Consider the following 24,490-nt stretch of genomic DNA (forward strand, 5'->3'; position numbering starts at 1 on the left):
GGTATTATGCATACAATTCCTTTTTCTATCTTTCCAGTGTCTCTGTGGCCTTTTTAATTAATCAAACTATTCACAATACACCAACTGTAGTTGGATCAACACAGGTTTAGCTGAGCTTTTCCATGTTTTAAATCTCTCTCTGCAGCAAGAAACCTTGGTATTTGGTTTGTCTTTTTGATGGCCTTACTATCCTTTTTATTATTCATTTACAGGATGTGGGCTTCGCTGGCTGTGCCAGCATTTATTGCCCATCACTAATTGCCCTCGAGAAAGTGGTGGTGGTGAGCTGCCTTCTTCACTCCCTGCAGTCCATGTGGTGTAGGTACACCCATGGTGCTGATAGGGAGGCAGTTCCAGGATTTTGACCCAGCAACAGTGAAGGAACGGTGATATATTTCCAAGTCAGGGTGGTGATTGACTTGGAGGGGAAGCTCCAGGTGGTGATATTTCCATCTATCTGCTGCCCTTGTCCTTCTAGATGGTAATGGTCATGATTTGGAAATCCATTTCAGTAGTTGGTGTATTTGCAATTCCATTATTTATGTCCCTCTATCCCACCTTCTTCATTCTGCTTCCCTATTCCTCACCTAGCCGACACTCTTCATGCCGCCATTCAGCCAACGCTCTTCATTCCCCTCCCCCACTCCTGACCCAGCCAATGCACTTCATTCCCCTCCCCCTGCCTCACACAATTGAGGGACATTACGTAGAACGTTACCTCGAGTTCCGGCAGTGTTGTGGAAAACTCTGGCAACTTGCTACAGGATTGATCCAGGATTGCGATGTTGCTTTCAAACTGCTCAATATACCTGGTGTACACACTCAGCTTGGGCCCCCGTGTTAAGATCACATGAGCCAACCTTGGACCAGTCTGCCCCCTGATGATAGAAAAGTATGGAGTCAGTCAGGTGGTACAACAGTCACTCATCATTCTCCACCTCCAACTGATGCACACCCAGCCAACATTCTTTATTCAACCCTCCTAAATCTCAAAACAGCCGACACTCTTCAAATACCTCCTCACCCCGATCACCAACCAGTCAACTCTCTTCAATCACCTCCCCCACCCCCACCCCGATCCCCAACCAGACAACACTCTTCAATCACCTCCCCCACTCCGATCCTCAACCAGTCACTCTCCATCACCTCCCCCACCCCAATCCTCACCCAGCCAACACTCTTCAATCACTTTCCCCAGATCACTAGCCAGGCAAGACTCTTCATTCACTTTTTAAAATGTATTCATTCATATGATGGGACTGTTGCTGGCTAGGCCAGCATTTTCTTCCCATCCCTAATTGCCCTTCAGAATTTTCCCTTCTTGAACTGCTGCCATCCAGGTGGTGAATGTTTAAGATGATAGAAGGTGTTGAACTTGAGTGTTGTTGGATCTGCACTCACTCAGGCAAGTTGAGAATATTTCATTTCACTCCCGAATTGTGCTTTGCAGATGGTGGATAGGCTGTGGCAAGTCAGGAGGTGAGTTACTCACTGCAGAATTCCCAACCTTTGATTTGCTCTTGTATCCATGGCTGATCCAATTATATTTCTGGTCAATGGTAACCCCAGGAAGTTAAAAGTGGTGATTCAGCGATAGTAATACCACTGAATTTCAAGGATAGATGGTTAGACTCTTGTTGGAGATGGTCATGCCTGGCACTTGTGGTGTGAACATCACATGCCAATCGGCCCACGCCTGAATTTTGTCCAGGTCTTGCTGCATATGCACACGGACTGAGGAACTCCTGCAGTGATGTCCTGGAGCTGAGATGACTGACCTCCAACAACCACAACCATCTTCTTTTGTGCTAGGTATGACTCCAACCAGCAGAGAGTTTTCCCCCGGATTCCCATTGTATCCAGTTTTGCTGGAGCTCCTTGATGCCACTCGGTCAAATGCTGCCTTGATATTAAGGGCAGTCACCCTCACCTCACCTTGAGAGTTCAGCTCTTTTGCCCATGTTTGAACCAAGACTGTAAGTGAGGTCAGGAGCTGAGTGACCCTGGCAGAACCCAAAATGAGCGTCAGTGAACAGGTTATTACTGAGCAAATGCCACTTGACACCTTTCATTACTTTACTGATGATCGAGAGTAGACTGATGGGGCGGTAATTGGCCAGGATGTCTTTTTGTGTACAAGACATACCACAATTTACCACATAGCTGGGTAGATGCCAGTGTTGTAGCTATATTGGAACAGCTTGGTTAGGGGCACAGCAAGTTCTGGAACACAAGTCTTCAGTATTATTACTGGAATATTGTCAGGGCCCATAGTCTTTGCAGTATCCAGTGTCTTCAGCTGTCTTGATATCACGTGGAGTGAATTGAATTGGCTGAAGACTGGCATCTGTGATGCTAGGGGCCTCCGGCGGAGGCTGAGATGGATCATCTGCACAGCATTTCTGGCTGAAGATTGTAGCAAATGCTTCAGCCTTATCTTTTGCACTGATCTGCTGGGCTCTTCCATCATTGAGGATGGGGACATTTGTGGAGCCTCTTCCTGCAGTGAGTTGTTTAATTGTCCACCAACATTCATGACTGGATGTGGCAGGATTGCAGAGCTTAGATCTGATCCGTTGGTTGTGGAATCACTTAGCTCTGTCTATTACTTGCTGCTTATGCTGTTTGGTGCACAAGTAGTCCTGTGTTATAGCTTCACCAGATTGACACCTCATTTTTAGGTATGCCTGGTGTTGCTCCTGGCATGCCCTCCTGCACTCTCCATTAAACCAGGGTTGATTAAAAAAACAAAAAAACTGCAGATGCTGGAAATCCAAAACAAAAACAGAATTACCTGGAAAAACTCAGCAGGTCTGGCAGCATTGGCAGAGAAGAAAAGAGTTGACATTTCGAGTCCTCATGACCCTTCAACAGAACTAGGTGAATCCAAGGAGGGGGGTGAAATATAAGCTGGTTTAAGGTGTTGGGGGGGGTGGTCGGGATGGGGGGTGGGGGGAGATAAGTGGAGGGGGTTGGTGTGGTTGTAGGGACAAGCAAGCAGTGATAGGAGCAGTTCATCAAAAGATGTCACAGACAAAAGAACAAAAGAACACAGAGGTGTTGAAGTTGGTGATATTATCTAAACGAATGTGCTAATTAAGAATGAATGGTAGGGCATTCAAGCTCAAATGGGGGTGGGGGGAGCATAAAAGATTTTAAAATATTTAAAAATAATGGAAATAGGTGGGAAAAGAAAAATCTATATAAATTATTGGAAAAAACAAAAGGAAGGGGGAAGAAACAGAAAGGGGGTGGGGATGGAGGAGGGAGTTCAAGACCTAAAGTTGTTGAATTCAATATTCAGTCCGGAAGGCTGTAAAGTGCCGAGTCGGAAGATGAGGTGCTGTTCCTCCAGTTTGCATTGGGCTTCACTGGAACAATGCAGCAAGCCAAGGACAGACATGTGGGCAAGAGAGCAGGGTGGAGTGTTAAAATGGCAAGCGACATGGAGGTTTGGGTCATTCTTGCGGACAGACTGCAGGTGTTCTGCAAAGCGGTCGCCCAGTTTACATTTGGTCTCTCCAATGTAGAGAAGACCACATTGAGAGCAACGAATACAGTAGACTAAGTTGGGGGAAATGCTAGTGAAATGCTGCTTCACTTGAAAGGAGTGTTTGGGCCCTTGGAATGTGGAACATCCCTTGTTCCAGTCCTACTCCGGCCCCCTTCCACAACTCTTTCTCCGGTACATCGATGATTACTTCGGTGCTGCTTCATGCTCTCATCGAGACTTGGAAAAATTTATTAATTTTGCTTCCAATCTCCACCCCTCCATCATTTTCATGTGGTCCATCTCTGACACTTCCCTTCCCTTCCTTGACCTCTCTGTCTTAATCTCTGGTGATAGACTGTCCACCAATATCCATTACAAACCTACCGACTCCCACAGCTACCTCGACTACAGCTCCTCACACTCTGCTTCCTGTAAGGACTCCATCCCATTCTCTCAGTTCCTTCGCCTCTGTTGCATTTGTTCCGATGATGCTGCCTTCAAAAACAGTTCCTCTGACATGTCCTCCTTCTACCTTAACCGAGGTTTTCCACCCACGGTCGTTAACAGGGCCCTCAACCGTGTCCGGCCCATCTCCCGCGCATCTGCCCTTACGCCTTCTCCTCCCTCCCAGAAACATGATAGGGTCCCCCTTGTCCTTACTTATTACCCCACCAGCCTTCGCATTCAAAGGATTATCCTCTGCCATTTCTGCCAACTCCAGCATGATGCCACCACCAAACACATCTTCCCTTCACCCCCCATGTCAGCATTCCATAGGGATTGTTCCCTCCGGGACACCCTGGTCCACTCCTCCATCACCCCCTACTCCTCAACCCCCTCCTATGGCACCACCCCATGCCCATGCAAAAGATGTAACACCTGCCCCTTCACTTCCTCTCTCCTCACCGTCCAATGGCCCAAACACTCCTTTCAAGTGAAGCAGCATTTCACTAGCATTTCCCCCAACTTAGTCTACTATGTTCGTTGCTTCCAATGCGGTCTCCTCTACATTGGAGAGACCAAACGTAAACTGGGCGACCGCTTTGCAGAACACCAGTGGTCTGTCCACAAGAATGACCAAAACCTCCCTGTCGCTTGCCATTTTAACACTCCACCCTGCTCTCTTGCCCACATGTCTGTCCTTGGCTTGCTGCATTGTTCCAGTGAAGCCCAATGCAAACTGGAGGAACAGCACCTCATCTTCCGACTCGGCACTTTACAGCCTTCCGGACTGAATATTGAATTCAACAACTTTAGGTCATGAACTCCCTCCTCCATCCCCACCCCCTTTCTGTTTCTTCCCCCTTCCTTTTGTTTTTTTCCAATAATTTATATAGATTTTTCTTTTCCCACCTATTTCCATTATTTTTAAATATTTTAAAATCTTTTATGCTCCCCCCACCCCCATTAGAGCTATACCTTGAGTGCCCTACCATTCATTCTTAATTAGCACATTCATTTAGATAATATCACCAACTTCAACACCTCTGTGTTCTTTTGTTCTTTTGTCTGTGACATCTTTTGATGAACTGCTCCTATCACTGCTTGCTTGTCCCTACAACCACACCAACCCCCTCCACTTCTCTCCCCCCACTTAACCACCACCCCCCCCCCCAACACCTTAAACCAGCTTATATTTCACCCCCCTCCTTGGATTCACCTAGTTCTGTTGAAGGGTCATGAGGACTCGAAACGTCAACTCTTTTCTTCTCCGCCGATGCTGCCAGACCTGCTGAGTTTTTCCAGGTAATTCTGTTTTTGAACCAGGGTTGATTCCCTGGCTTGATAGTAATGGTAGAGTGACAGATATGCTGGGCCATGAGGTTATAGATTGTGTTTGAGTACAATTCTGTTGCTGCTGATGACCCACAGTGCCTCGTGAATGCCCAGTCTAGAGTTGCTAGATCTGTTAAAAATCTATCCCATTTAGCACAGTGGTAGTGCCACACAACACAATGGAGGGTATCCTCAAGGTAAAGAGAGGACTTCGACTCTACGAGGATTGTGCGGTGGTCATTCCTACTGAAACTGTCCTAAGCAGCTGTCCTGAATACACTCTGAACTCATTCATCAGGCTACCTTTGCCAATCTGATTTACCAAATCTATATGAAGGATAACTCACCCACGATTATTGCAGTACCTTTCTTACAAGCCCCCAGTATTTCTTGATTTATATTCTGACCTTCATCATAGCTACTATCAGGGGGCCTATGGGCCACTTTCACCAGTGACTGCTTTCTTTTAGTCTCTTATCTTTACCCAAACTGACTCTACATCTTGATCTTCTGTATCTAGATTTTTTCACTACTACACTGATCTTGTCTTTCATTAACACAACCACCCCACCTCTGTTTCTTTTTGTCCAATCCTAGCAAAATGTTAAGTATCCTTGAATATTTAGTTCCCAACTTAGACACCTTGGAACTGTATCTCTGTAATGGCTATCAGATCATGCCCATGTACTTCTCTTTGTGGCAACAATCTTCATACGACTCCCCCCATTCCCCACCCACCCACCCACCCACCCAATCTTCATTCGCCTCCACACATTTCCCACCCACCCAATCTTCATTCGCCTCCCCCCATTCCCTAACCACCCAATCTTCATTCTCCTCCTCCCATTCCCCACCCACCCAACCAATCTTCATTCGCCTCCCCCCACCCACCCAATCTTCATTCGCCTCCCCCCATTCCCCACCCACCCAATCTTCATTCGCCTCCCCCATTCCCCACCAACCCACCCACCCAATCTTCATTCGCCTCCCCCACCCAATCTTCATTCGCTTCCCCGCAACCCCCGCCCACCCACCCAATCTTCGTTCGCCTCCCCCATTCCCCAGCCACCCATCCAATCTTCATTCGCCTCCCAACATTCCCCACCCACCCACCCAATCTTCATTCGCCTCCCCACATTCTGCACCAACCCACCCAATCTTCATTCGCTTCCCCACATTCCCCACCCACCCACACACTCTTCATTCGCCTCCCCACATTCCCCACCCACCCACTCAATCTTCATTCACCACCACTCATTCCCCACCCACCCACCCAATCTTCATTTGCCTCCCCTCATTCCCCACCCACCCAATTTTCATTCGCCTCCCCCCACCCACCCAATCTTTGTTCGCCTCCCCCCACCCACCCACCCAATCTTCATTCACCTGCCCCCAATCCCCACCCACCCACCCAACCTTCGCTCGCCTCCCCCCATTAGCCACCCACCCAATCGTCATTCGCCTCCCCCCATTCCCTACCCACCCACCCAATCTTCGTTCGCCTCCCCCAATTTCCCACCCACCCACCCAATCTTCGTTCGCCTCCCCCCATTCCCCACCCACCCAATCTTCTTTCACCTCCTCCCGTTCCCCACCCACCCACCCAATCTTTGGTCGCCTCCCCCCATTCCCCACCCATCCACCCAAACTTCATTCGTCTCCCCCCATTCCCCACCCACTCAATCTTCATTCGCCTCCCCCCATTCACCCACCCAATCTTCATTCGCCGCCCCCCACCCACCCAATCTTCATTCACCTCCCCCCATTCCCCACCCATCCACCAATCTTCATTTGCCTCCCCCCATTCCCCACCAACCAACCCAATCTTCATTCACCTCCCCACATTCCCCACCCACCCACCCAAACTAGTTCCGCCTCCCCTCATTCCCCACCCACCAAATCTTCATTCGCCTCCCCCCACCCACCCAATCTTCATTCACCTCCCCCATTCCCCAGCCACCCACCCAATCTTCATTCACCTCCCCCCATTCCCCACCCACCCAATCTTCATTCGCCTCCCCACATTCTGCACCGACCCACCCAATCTTCATTCGCCTCCCCCATTCCCCACCCACCCACCCAATCTTCATTCGCCTCCCCACATTCTGCACCGACCCACCCAACCTTCATTCGCTTCCCCACATTCCCCACCCACCCACACACTCTTCATTCGCCTCCCCTCATTCCCCACCCACCCACCCACTCAATCTTCATTCACCGCCACTCATTCCCCACCCACCCACCCAATTTTCATTCGCCTCCCCCCACCCACCCAATCTTTGTTCGCCTCCCCCCACCCACCCACCCAATCTTCATTCACCTGCCCCCAATCCCTACCCACCCACCCAATCTTCGTTCGCCTCCCCCAATTTCCCACCCACCCAATCTTCTTTCACCTCCTCCCGTTCCCCACCCACCCACCCAATCTTCGGTCGCCTCCCCCCATTCCCCACCCATCCACCCAAACTTCATTCGTCTCCCCCCATTCCCCACCCACTCAATCTTCATTCGCCTCCCCCCATTCACCCACCCAATCTTCATTCGCCGCCCCCCACCCACCCAATCTTCATTCGCCTCCCCCCATTCCCCACCCATCCACCAATCTTCATTTGCCTCCCCCCATTCCCCACCCATCCACCCAATCTTCATTCGCCTCCCCCCATTCCCCACCCACCCAATCTTCATTCGCCTCCCCCCATTCCCCACCCACCCAATTTTCATTCGCCTCCCCCCACCCACCCAATCTTCATTCACCTCCCCCCACTCACCCAACCAATCTTCATTCGCCTCCCCCCATTCCCCACCCATCCACCCAATCTTCATTCGCCTCACCCCATTCCCCAGCCACTCACCCAATCTTCATTCACCTCCCCCCATTCCCCACCCACCCAATCTTCATTCGCCTCCCCACATTCCCCACCCACCCAACCAATCTTCATTCGCCTCCTCACATTCCACACCCACCCACCCACCCAATCTTCATTCGCCTCCCCTCATTCCCCACCCACCCACCCAATCTTCAATCGCCACCCCTCATTCCCCACCCACCCAATCTTCATTCGCCTCCCCTCATTCCCCACCCACCCAATCATCATTCGCCTCCCCTCATTCCCCACCCACCCACCCAATCTTCATTCGCCTCCCCCCACCCACCCAATCTTCATTCGCCTCCCCCCACCCAACCACCCAATCTTCGTTCGCCTCCCCCCATTCCCCACCCACCCACCCAATCTTCATTCGCCTGCCCCCATTCCCCACCCACCCACCCAATCTTCGTTCACCTCCCCCCATTCCCCACCCACCCAATCATCGTTCACCTCCCCCCATTCCCCACCCACCCAATCTTCGTTCGCCTCCCCCCATTCCCCACCCACCTACCCAATCTTCGTTTGCCTCCCCCCATTAGCCACCCACCCAATCTTTGTTCGCCTCCCCACATTCCCCACCCACCCAATCTTCATTCACCTCCCCCCATTCCCCACCCACGAACCCACCCACCCAATCTCCGTTCGAATCCCCCCATTCCCCACCCACCGACCCAATCTTCGTTCGCATCCTCCTGTTCCCCACCCACCCAACCAATCTTCGTTCGCCTCCCCCCATTCCCCACCCACCCACCCAATCTTCGGTCACCTCCCCCCATTCCCCACCCGCCCAATTGTTGTTTGCCTCCTCCTGTTCCCCACCCACCCAACCAATCTTCGTTCGCCTCCCCCCATTCCCCACCCACCCACCCAATCTTTGGTCACCTCCTCCCATTCCCCACCCGCCCAATCGTCGTTCACCTTCTCCCATTCCCCACCCACCCACCCAACCGTCGTTCTCCTCCCCACATTCCCCACCCAACCACCCACCCAATTGTCTTTCGCCTCCCCCCATTCCCCACCCACCCAATCTTCGTTTGCCTCCCCCATTCCCCACCTACCCACCCTTCGTTCGCATCCCCCCATTCCCCACCCAGCCACCCACACAATCTTCTTTCATCTCCCCCTATTCCCCACCCACCCAATCTTCGTTCGCCTCCCCCCATTCCCCACCCACCCAATCTTCGTTCGCCTACCCCCATTCCCCACCCAGCCACCCACCCAATCTTCTTTCGCCTCCCCCTATTCCCCACCCACCCAATCTTCGTTCGCCTCCTCCCATTCCCCACCCACCCGATCTTCGTTCACCTACCCCCATTCCCCACTCACCCGATCTTCATTCGCCTACCCCCATTCCCCACCCACCCGATCTTCGTTTGCCTCCCCCCATACCTGCTCACCCGATCTTCATTCACCTCCCCCCATTCCCCACCCATCCATCCACCCACCCATTCTTCGTTTGCCTCCCCCCATTCCCCACCCATCCATCGACCCACCCAATCTTCGTTCGCCTCCCCCCATTCTCCACCCACCCACCCAATCTTCGTTCGCCTCCCCCCATTCCCCACCCACCCACCCAATCTTCATTCGCCTCCCCCATTCCCCACCCACCCACACAATCTTCATTCACCTCCCCCCATTCCCCACCAACCCACCCATCCATCTTCATTCAACTCCCCCCTTTCCCCACCTGTCCAACAATTTTCACTCACCTCTTCCACTTTTTCCCACACACCAAACAATCTTAATTCACCTTCCCCCATTCCCCACCCACCCAGTCTTCACTGCAAGTGATTCTTTGGTTACAATTAGATGGCTAAGAATGGAACCAGGTGAGAGCAGTCCCACAGCCGATGACATTGGAGAGGGGTTGGAGGAGGATGGTGTGGTCGACCCATGTGAAAGGCTGCAGGCAGGTTGAGAAGGACAAGGAGGGAAAGTTTACCTTTGTCACAGTCACTTTGGATGTCAATTATGACTTTAACAAGAGGCGTATTGATACTGTGGCAAATAGCATTGAGTGGAAGGATTCAAACACAGAGGTTGCGAGCAAGATAGGAATGGGTTTAGATGTCAAAAGCATGTTCAAGGGCTTGAGAGGAAAAGGAGGTTGGAGATGCAAGGATAGTTTTCAAGGGCAGAGAGGGGGTGATGACAAAGATCTGAAAGAGAGCAGTACCTGAGGAGAGAGAACCATTAACAGCAGCAGCTGGCATGGAGACTGGGTCGGGAAGCTGGCTGGTCAACAGAGAAAGGGATCAGGGAGCAGATGGTGTCTGCCATGAACAAGATGAGCTCAGAGGGGAAACAGGATAGAATATGGAGAATGATGCGAGTTCAGGGTTAGGGCAAGGGAAACCAGCTAAGGACAGCAGATTTCCTTTTTAAAAAGTACGTTAGTGAACGAGATGGGTTACTACAACAATCAGTGATAGTTGGGCATGGTCAGCATCACTGAGACTAGTTTCACTGAGACTGGGGAGGGGCTGCGTGATGGGAGAGGGGGAGTTTGACAGTAGGATTAGTATCCCAGAGGGAGGATAGCTGTAATGGGAGAATTCATGTAGTAGATTGTAGGGTTTTGAATAACAGTAAATCCTGTTCTGGTCCCTTTAATTAATCTTGCTGTGTAAAACCCTTTGGGTGAGGTATTTCTGATGTCTGGCAGATGGCTTTCTATAAAAAAGAGCAGACCCAACAGTTACTTCAGCCACTGAGAAGCTTCCAATTGGGATTGAGAATGTACACAGGATTACTGAGGTACCATTCAGTGATGCTCTGCTCCAGCTCCCTCAGTATGTCCTGGTGGAGCTCGTACAGCTCAGCAATATCACACAGGATGCGGGTGACACCTTCCTGGTCCATCACAGGGCTAGCTTCACCCCGAACAACACACATGGCTGCTTCTCTGAATTCCTGTTGGAAGAAAATTGTCCCAGATCTTAATGTATAAATTCAGCACAAGGCTATCTTATAACCAATAGAGACATATTTAGAGTGAGAGGAATGATGAGGAATGGTTAATTTCATTTTTAAAGTGACAGGAGGGATTAAAAAGGAATGAAACTGGATGGATGAGCCGGCATTGACCTAGGCGCCGGAAATGATAATGGCAAACTCAACCCTGCAAAGTCCTCCTTACTAACATCTGGGGGCATGTGGGAGAGCTGTCTCACAGACTAGACAAGCAACAGCCTGATATAGTCATACTCACGGAATCATATCTTACAAACAATGTCCCAGACTCCACCATCACCATCCCTGAGTACGTCCTGTTCCACTGGCAGGACAAACTGAGCGGAAGTGGCAGCACAGTGGTATACAATAAGGAGGGACTCGCCCTGCGAGACTTAACATCAACTCCAGACCCCATGAAGTTTCATGGCATCAGGTCAAACATGGGCAAGGAAACCTCCAGCTGATTACCACGTACCGTCCTCCCTCAGCTGATGGATCAGTGCTCCTTCATGTTGAACATCACTTGGAGGAAGCACTGAGAGTGGCAGTGGTGCAGAATGTACTCTGGATGGGAGACATCAATGTCCATCACTAAGAATGGCTCAGTAGCACCAGGAGTTGGCCAAGTCCTAAAGGACACAGCTGCTAGACTGGATCTGCGGCAGGTGGTGAGGGAACCAAGAGGGAAAAATGTACTTGACCTCATCCTCACCAACCTGCCTGCTGCAGATGCATGACAGTATCGGTAGGAGTGACCACCACATAGTCCTTGTTGAGACGAAGTCCCGCCTTCACATTGAGGATACCCTCCATGGGATAGGTTTTGAGCAGATCTAGCAACTCAAGACTGGGCATCCATGAGGAACTGTGGGCCATCTGCAGCAGCAGAATTGTACTCGAACACAATCTGTAACCTCATGGCCTGGTATATTCCCCACTCTAACATTACCATCAAGACAGGGGGTCAACATTGGTTCAATGAAGAGTGCAGGAGGGCATGCCAGGAGCAGCACCAGGCATACCTAAGAATGAGGTGTCAACCTGGTGAAGCTACAACACAGGACTACGGGCATGCCAAACAGCATAAGAAGCAAGTGTAAGATAGAGCTAAGCGATCCCACAACCAACGGATCAGATCTGAGCTCGGCAGTCCTGCCTCTTGCCAGGCTGAAGGCATTGGATACTGCAAAGGCTATGGGCCCTGACAATATTCCAGCAATAGTATTGAAGACTTGTGCTCCAGGAATTGCTGTGTCCCTAGCCAAGCTGTTCCAGTACAGCTATAACACTGGCATCTATCCTGTTATCTGGAAAATTGCCCAGGTTATCTGGAAAATTGCCCAGGTATGTCCTGTACACAAAAAGGACAAATCCAACCTGGCCAATTACTGCCCCATCAGTAAAGTAATGGAAGGAGTCATTAACAGTGCTATCAAGCAGCACTTGCTTAGCAATAACCTGCTCACTGATGCACAGTTCTGCCAGGGTTACTCAGCTCCTGACCTGATTACAGCCTTGGTTCAAACATAGACAAAAAAGAGCTGAACTCTCAAGGTGAGGTGAGGTGAGACTGCCCTCAACATCAAAGCAGCATTTGACTGTGTGGCATCAAGGAGCCCTAGCAAAACTGGAGTCAATGGGAATCAGGGGGAAAACTCTCCACTGGTTGGAGTCATACCTAGCACAAAGGAAGATGGTTGTGGTTTTTGGAGGTCAGTCATTTCAGTTCCAGGACATCACTGCAGGAGTTCCTCAGGGTAGTGTTCTAGGCCCAACCATCGTCAGCTGCTTCATCAATGAACTTCCTTCCATCATAAGGTCAGAAGTGGGGATGTTCATTGATGATTGCACAATGTTCAGCACCATTCGCAACTCCTCAGATACTGAAGCAGCCCATGTCCGAATGCAGCAAGACCTGGACAATATCCATGCTTGGGCTGACAAGTGGCAAGTAACATTTAGGCCACACAAGTGCCGGGCAATGATCATCCCCAACAAGAGAGAGTCTAGCCATCGCTCCTTGGTGTTCAACGGCATTCCTATCACTGAATCCCCCACTATCAACATCCTGGGGTTACCATTGACCAAAATTGAGCTGGACTAGCCATATAAATACTGTAGTTACAAGAGCATGTCAGAGGTTAGGAATCATGCAACGAGTAACTTAGCTCCTGACTCCCCAAAGCCTGTACACGATCTACAAGGCACAAATCAGGAATGTGATGGAATACTCCCCATTTGCCTGGATGAGTGCAGTGCCCACAACACTCAAGAAGCTTGACACCAACCAGGACAAAACTTGATTGGCACCACATCCACAAACATTCACTCCCTCCACCACTGACACACAGTAGCAGCAGTGTGTACCATCTACAAGATGCACTGCAGGAATTCACCAAGTTTCCTTCGACAGCACCTTCCAAACCCATGACCACTACCATCTAGAAGGACAAGGGCAGCAGATACATGGGAACACCACCACCTGGAAGCTCCCCTCTAGGTCACTCACCATCCTGACTTGGAAATATATCGGCCGTTCCTTCACTGTCGCTGGGTCAAAATCCTGGAACTCCCTCCCTAACAGCACTGTCGGTGTACCTACACCACAGGGACTGCAGCAGTTCAAGGCGGTAACTCACCACCACCTTCTCAAGGGCAACTAGGGATGGACAATAAATGCTGGCCCAGACAGCGAAGCCCACACCCCATGAATGAATTTTAAAAAGTGACCATAATATGGTAGAATTTACCATTCAGTTTGCGAGTGAGAACCTTGGATCGGAAACAACTGTGCTAAGCTTAAATAAGGGTAATTACAAAAAAATGAGCAGAGTTGGCTGGAATGGACTGGAAAAGGAGTTTAACAGAAAAGACAATTGATGAACAATGGTAGACATTTAAGAAAATAGCTCATGACTCTCAATAAAGATATATCCCAGTGAGGAAAAAGGATTCTAGGAAGGGGATAAACTAACCATGGTTAACCAAGGAAGTTAAGGACAGTATCAAATTGAAAGAAAAAACATACAATTTGGCAAAGATTAGTGGTAACCCAAAAGATTGGTAAAATTTTAAAAACCAACAAAAGATGACCAAAAAATAAAGGAGGGGGAGAAAATAAACTTTGAGGGCAGACTAGCAAGTAATATAAAAATGGACAATAAGAGATTCTTTAAATATATAAAAAGGAGAGAGAGACCAAAATGGGCATAGGCCCCTGAGAGAATGAGGCTGGGAAATAATGATGGGGAACCAGGAAATGGCAGAGGAGTTGAATAAATACTTTGCATCAGTCCTCATGGTAGAAAATACTAATAGCATACCAAAAATACTGAATAATCAAGGGGCAAAAAAGGGGGAGGAAATAAATACAATAACGATCACTAGAGAAAAAGTACCAGGGAAACTAATGGGACTAAAGGCCGATAAGTCCCCTGGACCTGATGGGTTGCATCCTAGGATATTAAAGGAAGTAGCTACAGAGATAGTGGATACACTGGTATCTTCCAAGAATCTTTAGATTCTGGAAAAGTCCCAGAGGATTGGAGAATGGCCAATGTAACACCCTTATTCAAAAAGGGAGGGAGACAAAAAACAGATAAGTATAGGCCAGTCAGCTTAACATCTGTCATTGGGGAAATGTTGGAATCTATTATAAAAGAATTTAAAGCAGAACATTCAGAAATATATAATATAATCAAGCAGAGTCAGCAAGGCTTCATGAAAGGGAAATCATGCCTGACAAATTTATTAGAATTCTTTGTGGTGGTAGGATAGATAAAGATGTAATAAATGTTGATTTCCAAAAGGCATTCAATAAGGTACCACACAAGATAAGAGCTCATGGTGTTGGGGGGTAGTATATTAGCATGGATAGAGGATTGGCTAAATAATAGAATACAGAGTTGGGATAAGGGGGGCATTTCAGGATGGCAACCTGTAACTAGTGGAGTACCACAGGGATCAATGCTGGGGCCTCAATTATTTACAATATTAATGACTTAGATGAGGAAAGTGAATGCACTATCACCAAGTTTGCGGATGACACAAAAATATGTGGGAAGGCAAGTGGTGAGGATGACACAAAGAGTTTACAGAGGGATATAGACAGGTTAGGTGAGTGGGAAAAGACTTGGCAGATGGAATATAATGGGGGAAAATGATGTTATGCACTTTGCAGGGAGAATAGAGGAGCTGAACATTATTTACATGGAGAGAGGCTGCAGAAAGCTACAGCACAGAGGGACTTGGTGGTCCTCATGTATGAATCCCAAAAAGCTAACATACAAGTTTAGCAGGTAATAGGGAAGGCAAATGGAATGTTGGCCTTTATTTATAAGGGAATGGAGAATAAAAATAGGGAAGTCTTGCTAAAACTATACAAAGCACTAGTTAGACCACACCTAGAATACTGAACAGCTTTGGTCCCCTTAACTAAGGAAAGATATACTGGCATTGGAGGCAGTCCAGAGAAGGTTCACGAGGTTGATCCTGGGCATGGAGGGATTTTCTTATGAGGAGAGGTTGAGTAGGTCGGGCTTGCACTCATTGGAGTTTAGAAGAATGAGGGGTGGCCTTATTGAAACGTATAACCTTCTTAGGGGGCTTGACAGGGTAAATGCTGAGAGTTTGTTTCTCCTTGTGGGAGACTCTAGGACCAGAGGACAAAATCTCAGAGTAAGGAGGCACCCATTTAAGACAGAGATGAGGAGGAATTTCTTCTGAAGGTGGTGTATCTATGGAATTCTTTACCATAGTGGGTTGTGGAGGCTGAGTCATTAAGTATATACAAGGCTGAGATAGACAGATTTTTAGTCAGTAAGGGAATCAAGGGTTATAGGAAAAAGGCAGGAAAGGAGTTGAGAATTATCAGGTCAGCCGTGATCTCATTGAATGGCGGAGCAGACTCGATAGGCCTTCTTCTGCTCCTATGCCCTATGGTCTTATGGTATCATGGAAGGTGCTGTCTAAGGAGCCTTGGTGAATTCCTACAGTGCAGCTTGTAGATAGTACACACTGCTGCTACTATGTATCAGTGGTGGAGGGAGACAATGTCTGTGGATGTGGTGCCAATCAAGCGGGCTGCTTTGTCCTGGATGGTGTAAAGCTCCTTGAGTGTTGTGGGAGCTGCACTCATCCAGGCAATCGGGGAATATTCCAACACACTCCTGACTTGCGCCTTGTAGATGGTGGACAAGCTTTGGGGAGTCAGGAGGTGAGTTACTCATCACAGGATTCCCAGCCTCTGACCTGCTCTTGTAGCCACAGTATTTGTATGGCTAGTCAAGTTCAGTTTCAGGTCAATGGTAACCCCAGGATGTTTATAGCAGGGGATTCAGTGATGGCAATGCCATTGAACATCAAGCGGCGATGGCTGGATTCTCTCTTGGAGATGGTCATTGCCTGGCACTTGTGTGGTGCGAATGTTACTTGTCACTTGTCAGCCTGGATATTGTCCAGATCTTGCTGCATTTGGGCATGGAGTGTTCAGTATCTGAGGAGTTGCAAATGATGTTGAACATTGTTCAATCATCAGCGAACATCCTCATTTCTGACCTTATGATGGAAAGAAGGTCATTGATGAAGCAGCTGAAGATGTTTGGGCCAAGGACACGACCCTGAGGAACTCCTGCAGTGATGTCCTGGAACTGAGATGACTGCCCTCCAAGAACCACAACCATCTTCCTTTGTGCTAGGTATGACTCTAATCAGCGGAGTGTTTTCCCCCGATTCCCATTGTTTCAAGTTTTGCTAGGGCTGCTTGATGCCACATTTGGTCAAATGCTGCCTCGATGTCAAGGGCAGTCACTCTCACCTCGAGAGTTCAGCTCTTTTGTCCATGTTTGGGCCAAAGCTGAAATCATGTCAGGAGCTGAGTGACCCTGGCAAAACCCAAACTGGGCATTAGTGAACAGGTTATTGCTAAGCCGGTGCTGCTTGATAACACTGTTGTCGACCCCTCCCATCACTTTACTGATGATAGAGTATAGACTGATGGGGCGGTAATTGGCCAGGTTGGATTTGTCCTGCTTTTTGTGTACAGGACATACCTGGGCAATTTTCCACATAACTGGGTAGATGCCAGTATTGTAGCTGTACTGGAACAGCTTGGCTGGGGCTGTGCCAAATTCTGGAGCACATGCCTTCCGTACGATTGCCGGAATATTGTCAGGACCCATAGCCTTTGCGATATCCAGTGCCTTCAGCCATGTCTTGATATCATGTGGAGTGAGTCGAATTGGCATCTGCGATACTGGGGACCTCCAGAAGATGCCAAGAAGGATCATCCACTCGGCACTTCTGGCCAAAGTTTGTTGCAAATGCTTCAGCCTTATCTTTTGCACTGATCTGCTGGGTTCGCCCATCATTGAGGATGGGGATATTTGTGGAGCCTCCTCCTCCAGTGAGTTAATTGTCCACCACCATTCACGACTGGGTGTGGCAGGACTGCAGAGCTTGGATCTGATCCATTGTTTCTGGGATCACTTAGCTCTATCACTTGCTGCTTATGCTATTTGGCACGCAAGTGGTCCTGTGTTATAGCTTCACCAGATTGACATCTCATTTTTAGGTATGCCTGGTGCTGCTCCTGGCATGTCCTCCTGCAATCTTCGTTGAACCAGGGTTGATCCCCTGGCTTGATGGTAATGGTAGAGTGGGGGATATGCTGGGCCATGAGGTTACAGATTGTGTTCGAGTCCAAATCTGCTGCTGCTGATGATTTAGTGCCTCATGGATGCCCAGTCTTGAGTTGCTAGATCTGTTTGAAATCTATCCCATATAGCATGGTGGTAGTGCCACACAACACAATGGAGGGTATCCTCAATGTGAAGGAGGGATCTTGTCTCCATAATGACTGCACTGTGGTCACTCCTCCTGATATTGTCATGGACAGATGCATCTGCAGCAGGCAGGTTGATGAAGATGAGGTCAAGTTCCCTCACTACCTGTCACAGACCCAGTCTAGCAGCTATGTCCTTTAGGACTCGGCCAGCTCAGTCAGTAGTGGTGCTATTGAGCCACTCTTGGTGATGGACACTGAAGCCCCCTACCCAGAGTACATTCTGCACCCTTGCCACCCTCAGTGCTCCCTCCAAGTGGTGTTCAACATGGAGGAGCACTGATTCATCAGCTGAGGGAGGGCAGTATGTGGTAATCAGCGGGTGGTTTCCTTGCCCATGTTTGACCTGATGCCATGAGACTTCATGGGGTCCAGAGTTGATGTTGAGGATTCCCAGGGCGACTCCCTCCCGACTGTATACCACTGTGCCACCACCTCTGCTGGGCCTGTCCTGCCGGTGGGACGGGACATACCCAGGGATGGTGTTGGTAGACTCTGGGACATTATCTGTAAGGTATGATTCCATGAGTATGACTATGTCAGGCTGTTGCTTGACTAGTCTGTGAGACAGCTCTCCCAATTTTGACACTAGCCCCCAGATGTTAGTAAGGAGGACTTTGCAGGGTCGACAGGGCTGTGATTGCCCTCGTCGTTTCCAGTGCTAAGTTCGAGCCTTGTGGTCCATCCGGTTTCATTCCTTTTTTGTGTCTGTGTAGTGGTTTGTTACAACTGAGTGGCTTGCTAGGCTATTTCAGAGGGCGTTTAAGAGTCAACCACATTGCTGTGGGTCTGGAGTCGCATTTAGGCCAGACCAGGTAAGGACAGCAGATTTCCTTCCCTAAAGGGCATTAGTGAATCAGATGGCTTTATACAGCAATCGACAATGGTTTCATGTTCATCATTAGACATTAATTGCAGATTTTTATTGAATTAAAATTCCACAATCTGTCATGGTGGGATTCGAATCCAGGGCCCCAGAGCTTTACCCTGGGTCTCTGGATTACTAACCCAGCGACAATACCACTACTGCATCACCTCCCCCATCCTGGGGGTTACCATTAACCAGAAACTGAACTGGATTAGCCATATAAATACTGTGGCTACAACAGCAGGTCAGAGGCTAGGAATCCTGTGACAAGTAACTTACCTCCTGACTCCCCAAGGCCTGTCCACCATCGACAAGGCACAAGTCAGGAATGCGATGGAATATTCCCCACTTGCCTGGATGAGTGCAGCTGCCACAACACTCAAGAAGCTTGACACTGTCCAAGACAAAGCAGCATGCTTGATTGGCACCACATCCACAAACGTTCACTCCCTCCACCACTGACGCGCAGTGACAGCAGTGTGTACCATCTACAAGATGCACGGCAGGAATTCACCAAGGCTCTTTGGACAGCACCTTCCAAACCCATGACCACTACCATCTAGAAGAACAAGGGCAGCAGACACATGGGAACATCACCACCTGGAAGTTCCCCTCCAAGTCACTCACCATCCTGACTTGGAAATACATCACTCAAGCTTCTTCATTAGAAGGTACTCTTCCTGCCGTTCATTCCCATTCAGTTTGGGCTTCATTTATTGACCCCATAACACCAAGGTGAGCACATCATAGTCTCTGACTTCCTAGACAGCTGACCACTCCTGACCACACACAACCCCCCAAACACTCACCAACCCTGACCCCTCACCAGCCCAGGCCAGGAGCTAGCAAGGGCAGAGCAAGCACTCGGGAGGGGATTGGTCAGCAGGAGGTAACAAGGGAGGAGGGAGGAATCGGGGGCAGGGAAGGGGTCGGGAGCGGGGTGACCTTGATCCATGTACGTTTCACACAAAGCTTTTACAATTCACATATGCAAAAAGAGAACAATGTAGACAAACCAGTTAAAAACAAGCTGCTACTCACTATGTGTAGGAAGTTCAGGACACTCAGGTACCTGCAGGAGGCAGACAGAAAGTAGCAGACTGATACAATCTTGTAACAAATCATTGTGGCAAAGAAACATTTGAAAAGAGCATTTACATAAATGCTTGCACTTACGCTCTCTCTGATGTCGTCATTGCTTTTACAATGTGATAGGCTTCAAGCCCTATGTCAGTCTACAAGAAAGTGAATAAATATTTAGTTCTAGTAGTTACACTTCACTCTCCAAAACTAACCTGACCACATGTCCATAACAATTTAGGAACAGGGGAAGGCCATTTAGTCTCAAATCTGTTTCATCATGCAAATAGATCCAACATTTTGCTCACCCTGACCCTCGCCCTTTGTCAACCATACATAACCCATCACATTTTTGCCTCTCCAGCTCTGAGCAAGCATCTTGCCAACTTGAAACGTTAACTCTGTTTCTCTCTCCACAGGTGCTGCCAGGCCTGCTGAGTTTTTCCAGCATTTTCCGTTTTGTATTTCAGATTTCCAGCATCTGCAGTATATTTCTTTTATTCCCTTAAAACATCGGTTAACAAAAATCAATCGATGTCAGATTTAAAATGAACAATTGGTCTGCCATCAATAACCATTTTTGGAAGAGAGTTAAAAGTTCTGTAGGAATGTTTCCTAAATTCAGTCCTGCTCTGGATCTAATTTCTTTGACTGCGGCCCTTCGTACTCAACTATCCAGCCACAGACCCATGGGCTCAGATATTTATAGCACAGGATGAGACCATTCAGCCCATCATGTCTACGCTGGTCATTAAAGACCTGACTACACTAATCCCATTTTCCAGCACTTGGCCATAGCCCTGGAGGCTGTGGCAATGCAAGTGAATATCTAAATACTTCTTAAATGTTACGAGAGTTTGTGACTCAACCACCCTTTCAGGCAGTGAGTTCCAGACTCCCACTCTCTGGGTGAAAAAAATTCTCCTCAACTCTCAATTCTCTTAGCCTTCTACCTCATACCTTAAATCCATGTCCTCTGGTTATTGATCTCTCTACTGATGGAAAAAGTGCCTTCCTATTCACCCTATCAATGTCTCTCATAAATTTATACACCACTATCAGGTCCCCTCTCAACCTTCGCTGCTCCAAGGAAAACAACACCAGCCTATCCAATCTTTCCTCATAGCTCAGACCCTCCAGCCCAGGCAGCATCCTGGTAAATCTCCTCTGCACCCTCTCCAGTGCAATCACATCCTTCCTGTAATGTGGTGACCAGAACTGCACACAGTACTCCAGTTGTGGCCTAACCAACATTTTATACCGTTCCAGCATAACCTCCCTGCTCTTGTATTCTACGCCTCGGCTAATAAAGGCAAGTATCCCATATGACTTCTTAACCACTTTATCTACCTGCTCTGCTACCTGCAGGGATCTGTGGATATGCACACCAAGGTCCCTCTGATCATCAGTACTTTCCAGGGTCCAACCATTCATCGTGTAACCTCTTGCCTTGTTAGCCCTCCCCAAGTGCATTACCTCACAATATTCCAGGTTGAATTCCATTAGCCATTGCTCTGCCTACCTGACCAATCTATTGATATCCTCCTGCAGTTTACAGCTATCCTCCTCACTATTTACCACCTTACCAATTTTCCTGTCATCTGCAAACTTCTTGATCATACCCCCTACATTAATCTTACACTTCTCTGAAATTTGATTACATATTTGATCCTCTATCTCTCCCTGAGTGTTTGGGGGTCTATAGCACACACCCAACAGCTTGTTTGCCCCTTTTGTGTTTTTTACTTCTACCCATATGCCCTCATGTGATGATCCTTCCAAGATATCATCCCTCCTGACTGCTATAATTGATTCCTTGATCAATATTGTGACTCCCCCGTCCTCTTCTATCCCCCTATCTGTCTGGTCTGAACACCCTATAACCAGGAATGTTGAGCTGTCAATCCTTTTAGCCAAGTATCAGTTATAGCTTTGACATCATACTCCCATGTGCCTAACTGTGCCCTCAGCTTGTCTGTCATATTCCTCAGGCTCCTTGCATGAAAATATATTCCATTTAGCCTTACTAAACTCACTTCTTTCTTATCTAGCCGATGTTTCCTCTGCCTTCCAAACTCACTTACTAGCGTTTTAATTTCTAATTCCATCTCAGCTTCTCTCCCCTCTGAACTACATTTCAGGATCCCACCCCTCTGTCAATTTAGTTTAAATCCCAAAAGCATTAGCAAACCTCCCCTGTTGGTCCCGTTCCTGTTCAGATGTCAACCGTCCAACTTGTACAGGTCCCACTCCCCTGGAAACGGTCCCAATGCCCCAGGAATCTAAAGCCCTCCCTCCTGCACCATCCCTCCAGCCACACATTCATCTGCTCTATCCTTCTGATCCTATACTCACTACTGTGTGGCACCAGGAGTAATCTGAGAATTACTTTGAAGTCCTGCTTTTCAATTTCCTACCTAACTCCCTAAAGTCTGCTTACAGGACCTAATTTCTCTTTCTTCCTATGTCATTGGTCCCAATGTGACCTCTGGCAGATCCCCCCCCCCCCTCCCCCCCGCCTTCAGAATGCCCTGCAGCCATTCTGTGACATCCTCGACCTTGGCACCCAGGAAGCAACATACCAACCTGGAGTCACGTCTATGGCCGCAGAAGTGTCTGTCTACTCCCCTCACTAACGAATCCCCTACCCCTATTGCCCTTCCACATTTCTTCCTCCCCCGAGCAGCTGGACCACCCACAGTGCCATGGCTTTGGCTCTGGTTGGCCTCTACAGAGGGACCATCACTCTCACCATTTTCCAAGGCTGAAAAACGGTTTGTGAGTCAGATGCACTTGGGGGATTCCCTCACTACCTGCCTGGTCCCCTTCTGTCTGTCTGGCGGTCAACCATTCCTTCTCTGCTTCTTCTTCCTTAAGCTGTGACCACATCCTGAAACGTGCTATCCATGAATCTCTCAGACTCGTGAATGGACTGCAGTGCTCCCAGCTGCCACTCAAGCTCCAAAGCCCAGAGCTCAAGTTGCTCCAGTCGAAGGCACCTCCTGCACACGTGGCCATCCAGACTGCCAGGAATATCTAGGATTTCCCACATAGCACATGATGTGCAAATCATGGGACTGAGCTCCCCAGACATATCTTAACTAAATAGAACATGAACCCTTGTTTTATATTACACTTACTTCTTCTTGAGTATAGACTAGGTGCTAGATCCTCTAGCTAGACTAGATTCTTGTAGGTGCTGCTGTCCCAGAGTCCTCTTCTCACACTCTCCTCTAGGTGCTGCTGACTGCCTGTACCAGGGCCCTCCTCTCGCTTTCTCCTCTAGGTGTTGCTGACTGCCTGTCCCGGGGTCCTCCTCTCACATTCTCCTTTAGGTGCTGCTGACTGCCTGTCCCAGGGTCCTCCTCTCGCATTTGGATGTAGCCCATCAATTTGCTGTAAAACCATGAAAACCTCTATCAAATTACCCTTAACCTTCTAAATTCCACAGAATACAACCCTAGTTTGTGTATTGTCTCCCCACCATTCAACCGTTGGAGTCCAGGAATCACTTCAGTAAATCTATACTGTACTCTCCCACCAGGTCAGTATATTCTTCTCAAGGTATGTTGCCCAAACTGCTCACAGTAACTCCAGGTTTGGCCTATTCAGAGTTTTGCACACCTGAAGCACAATTTTTACCCCATTGTATTCTACTCCTGTAGGTAAGAGGCCAGCATTCCATTAGCTTTGATGATCATCTACCGTACCTGTATCTGTCTATCTGTATCGCAAGTCTGTTTGGTCAGTCATTGTTTTTGGCTTTTCACCATTTAGTAAATACTTGATTCTGTCTTATTTAGGTCCAAAGTGACCTTGCATTTGCCTATATTGAAATCCATTTGCGACACTTTTGCCCATTCACTTAAACTATTAATATTTCTTTGCAATCTTATGCTTCCATCTTCACTGCCTACAATGTCACCTATCTTCCTGCAATTAGCAAACAATCATCTAAATCATTAGTAAACACTGAACAATTGAGACTCCGATACAGATTCTTGCCTGGGCACCACATTCGGCCAAGTAGGGTTCCTGCCCATTACCTCTATTCTCTGATCTCTTCCACTCAGCTAACTTGTGAACCAGGTCAATAACTCGCCTTCAATTCCATGGGATTCAACTTTAGCTAACAGTCTCTTATGGGGAACTTTATCAAGTGCCTTCTGGCAGTCCACATAAATAACATCTATAGATATTCCCCTGTCCGTGACTTCATTCAGCTTCAGGTTCATCAGGAATGGCAACTCTGGCTGATGAGCAGAAAATTTTCAATGTGTTCAGCCACTCTGTCTCACATGCTAGCAATGTCCTAACAACAGATATTAGATTAATTGGTTGGTAATTCCCTGCTTTCCCCCTCTCACCTTTCTTAAAGAGCAGAATGACATGCATTTTTCCAACCTAAAGGAATGGTTCCCAAATTAAAAAACCTTTGGAAGATTGTAGTTACCTGCTTCACTTAAAATCTTGGGATGGAAGCCATCTGCTCCTGGGGATTGGTCACACTTTAGCACCATTATTTTCTTCATACTGTTATTTTGCTTACATTAATTTTGATGAGCTACAGTTGCTCAGGTTGTCCAGCTTGCTATCCTTATCTTCTACTG

General features: G+C 48.3%; 1 protein-coding gene across 1 annotated transcript in view; it reads right to left on the reverse strand.

The window, feature by feature from the left end:
• Positions 1-24,490, reverse strand: part of LOC121280019 (FYVE, RhoGEF and PH domain-containing protein 5-like) — a 256,123-nt gene that overhangs the window by 19,173 nt on the left and 212,460 nt on the right. The window contains exons 3-6 of the mRNA XM_041191648.1: positions 19,977-20,035; positions 19,842-19,872; positions 10,898-11,049; positions 719-878 (exon numbers count right to left, since the gene is read on the reverse strand). Of these exons, the coding sequence (XP_041047582.1) occupies positions 719-878; positions 10,898-11,049; positions 19,842-19,872; positions 19,977-20,035 (402 nt within the window). The remainder of the gene's footprint in view (positions 1-718; positions 879-10,897; positions 11,050-19,841; positions 19,873-19,976; positions 20,036-24,490) is intronic.

This window comes from Carcharodon carcharias, chromosome 7 (genome assembly GCF_017639515.1).
Source record: "Carcharodon carcharias isolate sCarCar2 chromosome 7, sCarCar2.pri, whole genome shotgun sequence".
Taxonomy (NCBI): domain Eukaryota; kingdom Metazoa; phylum Chordata; class Chondrichthyes; order Lamniformes; family Lamnidae; genus Carcharodon; species Carcharodon carcharias.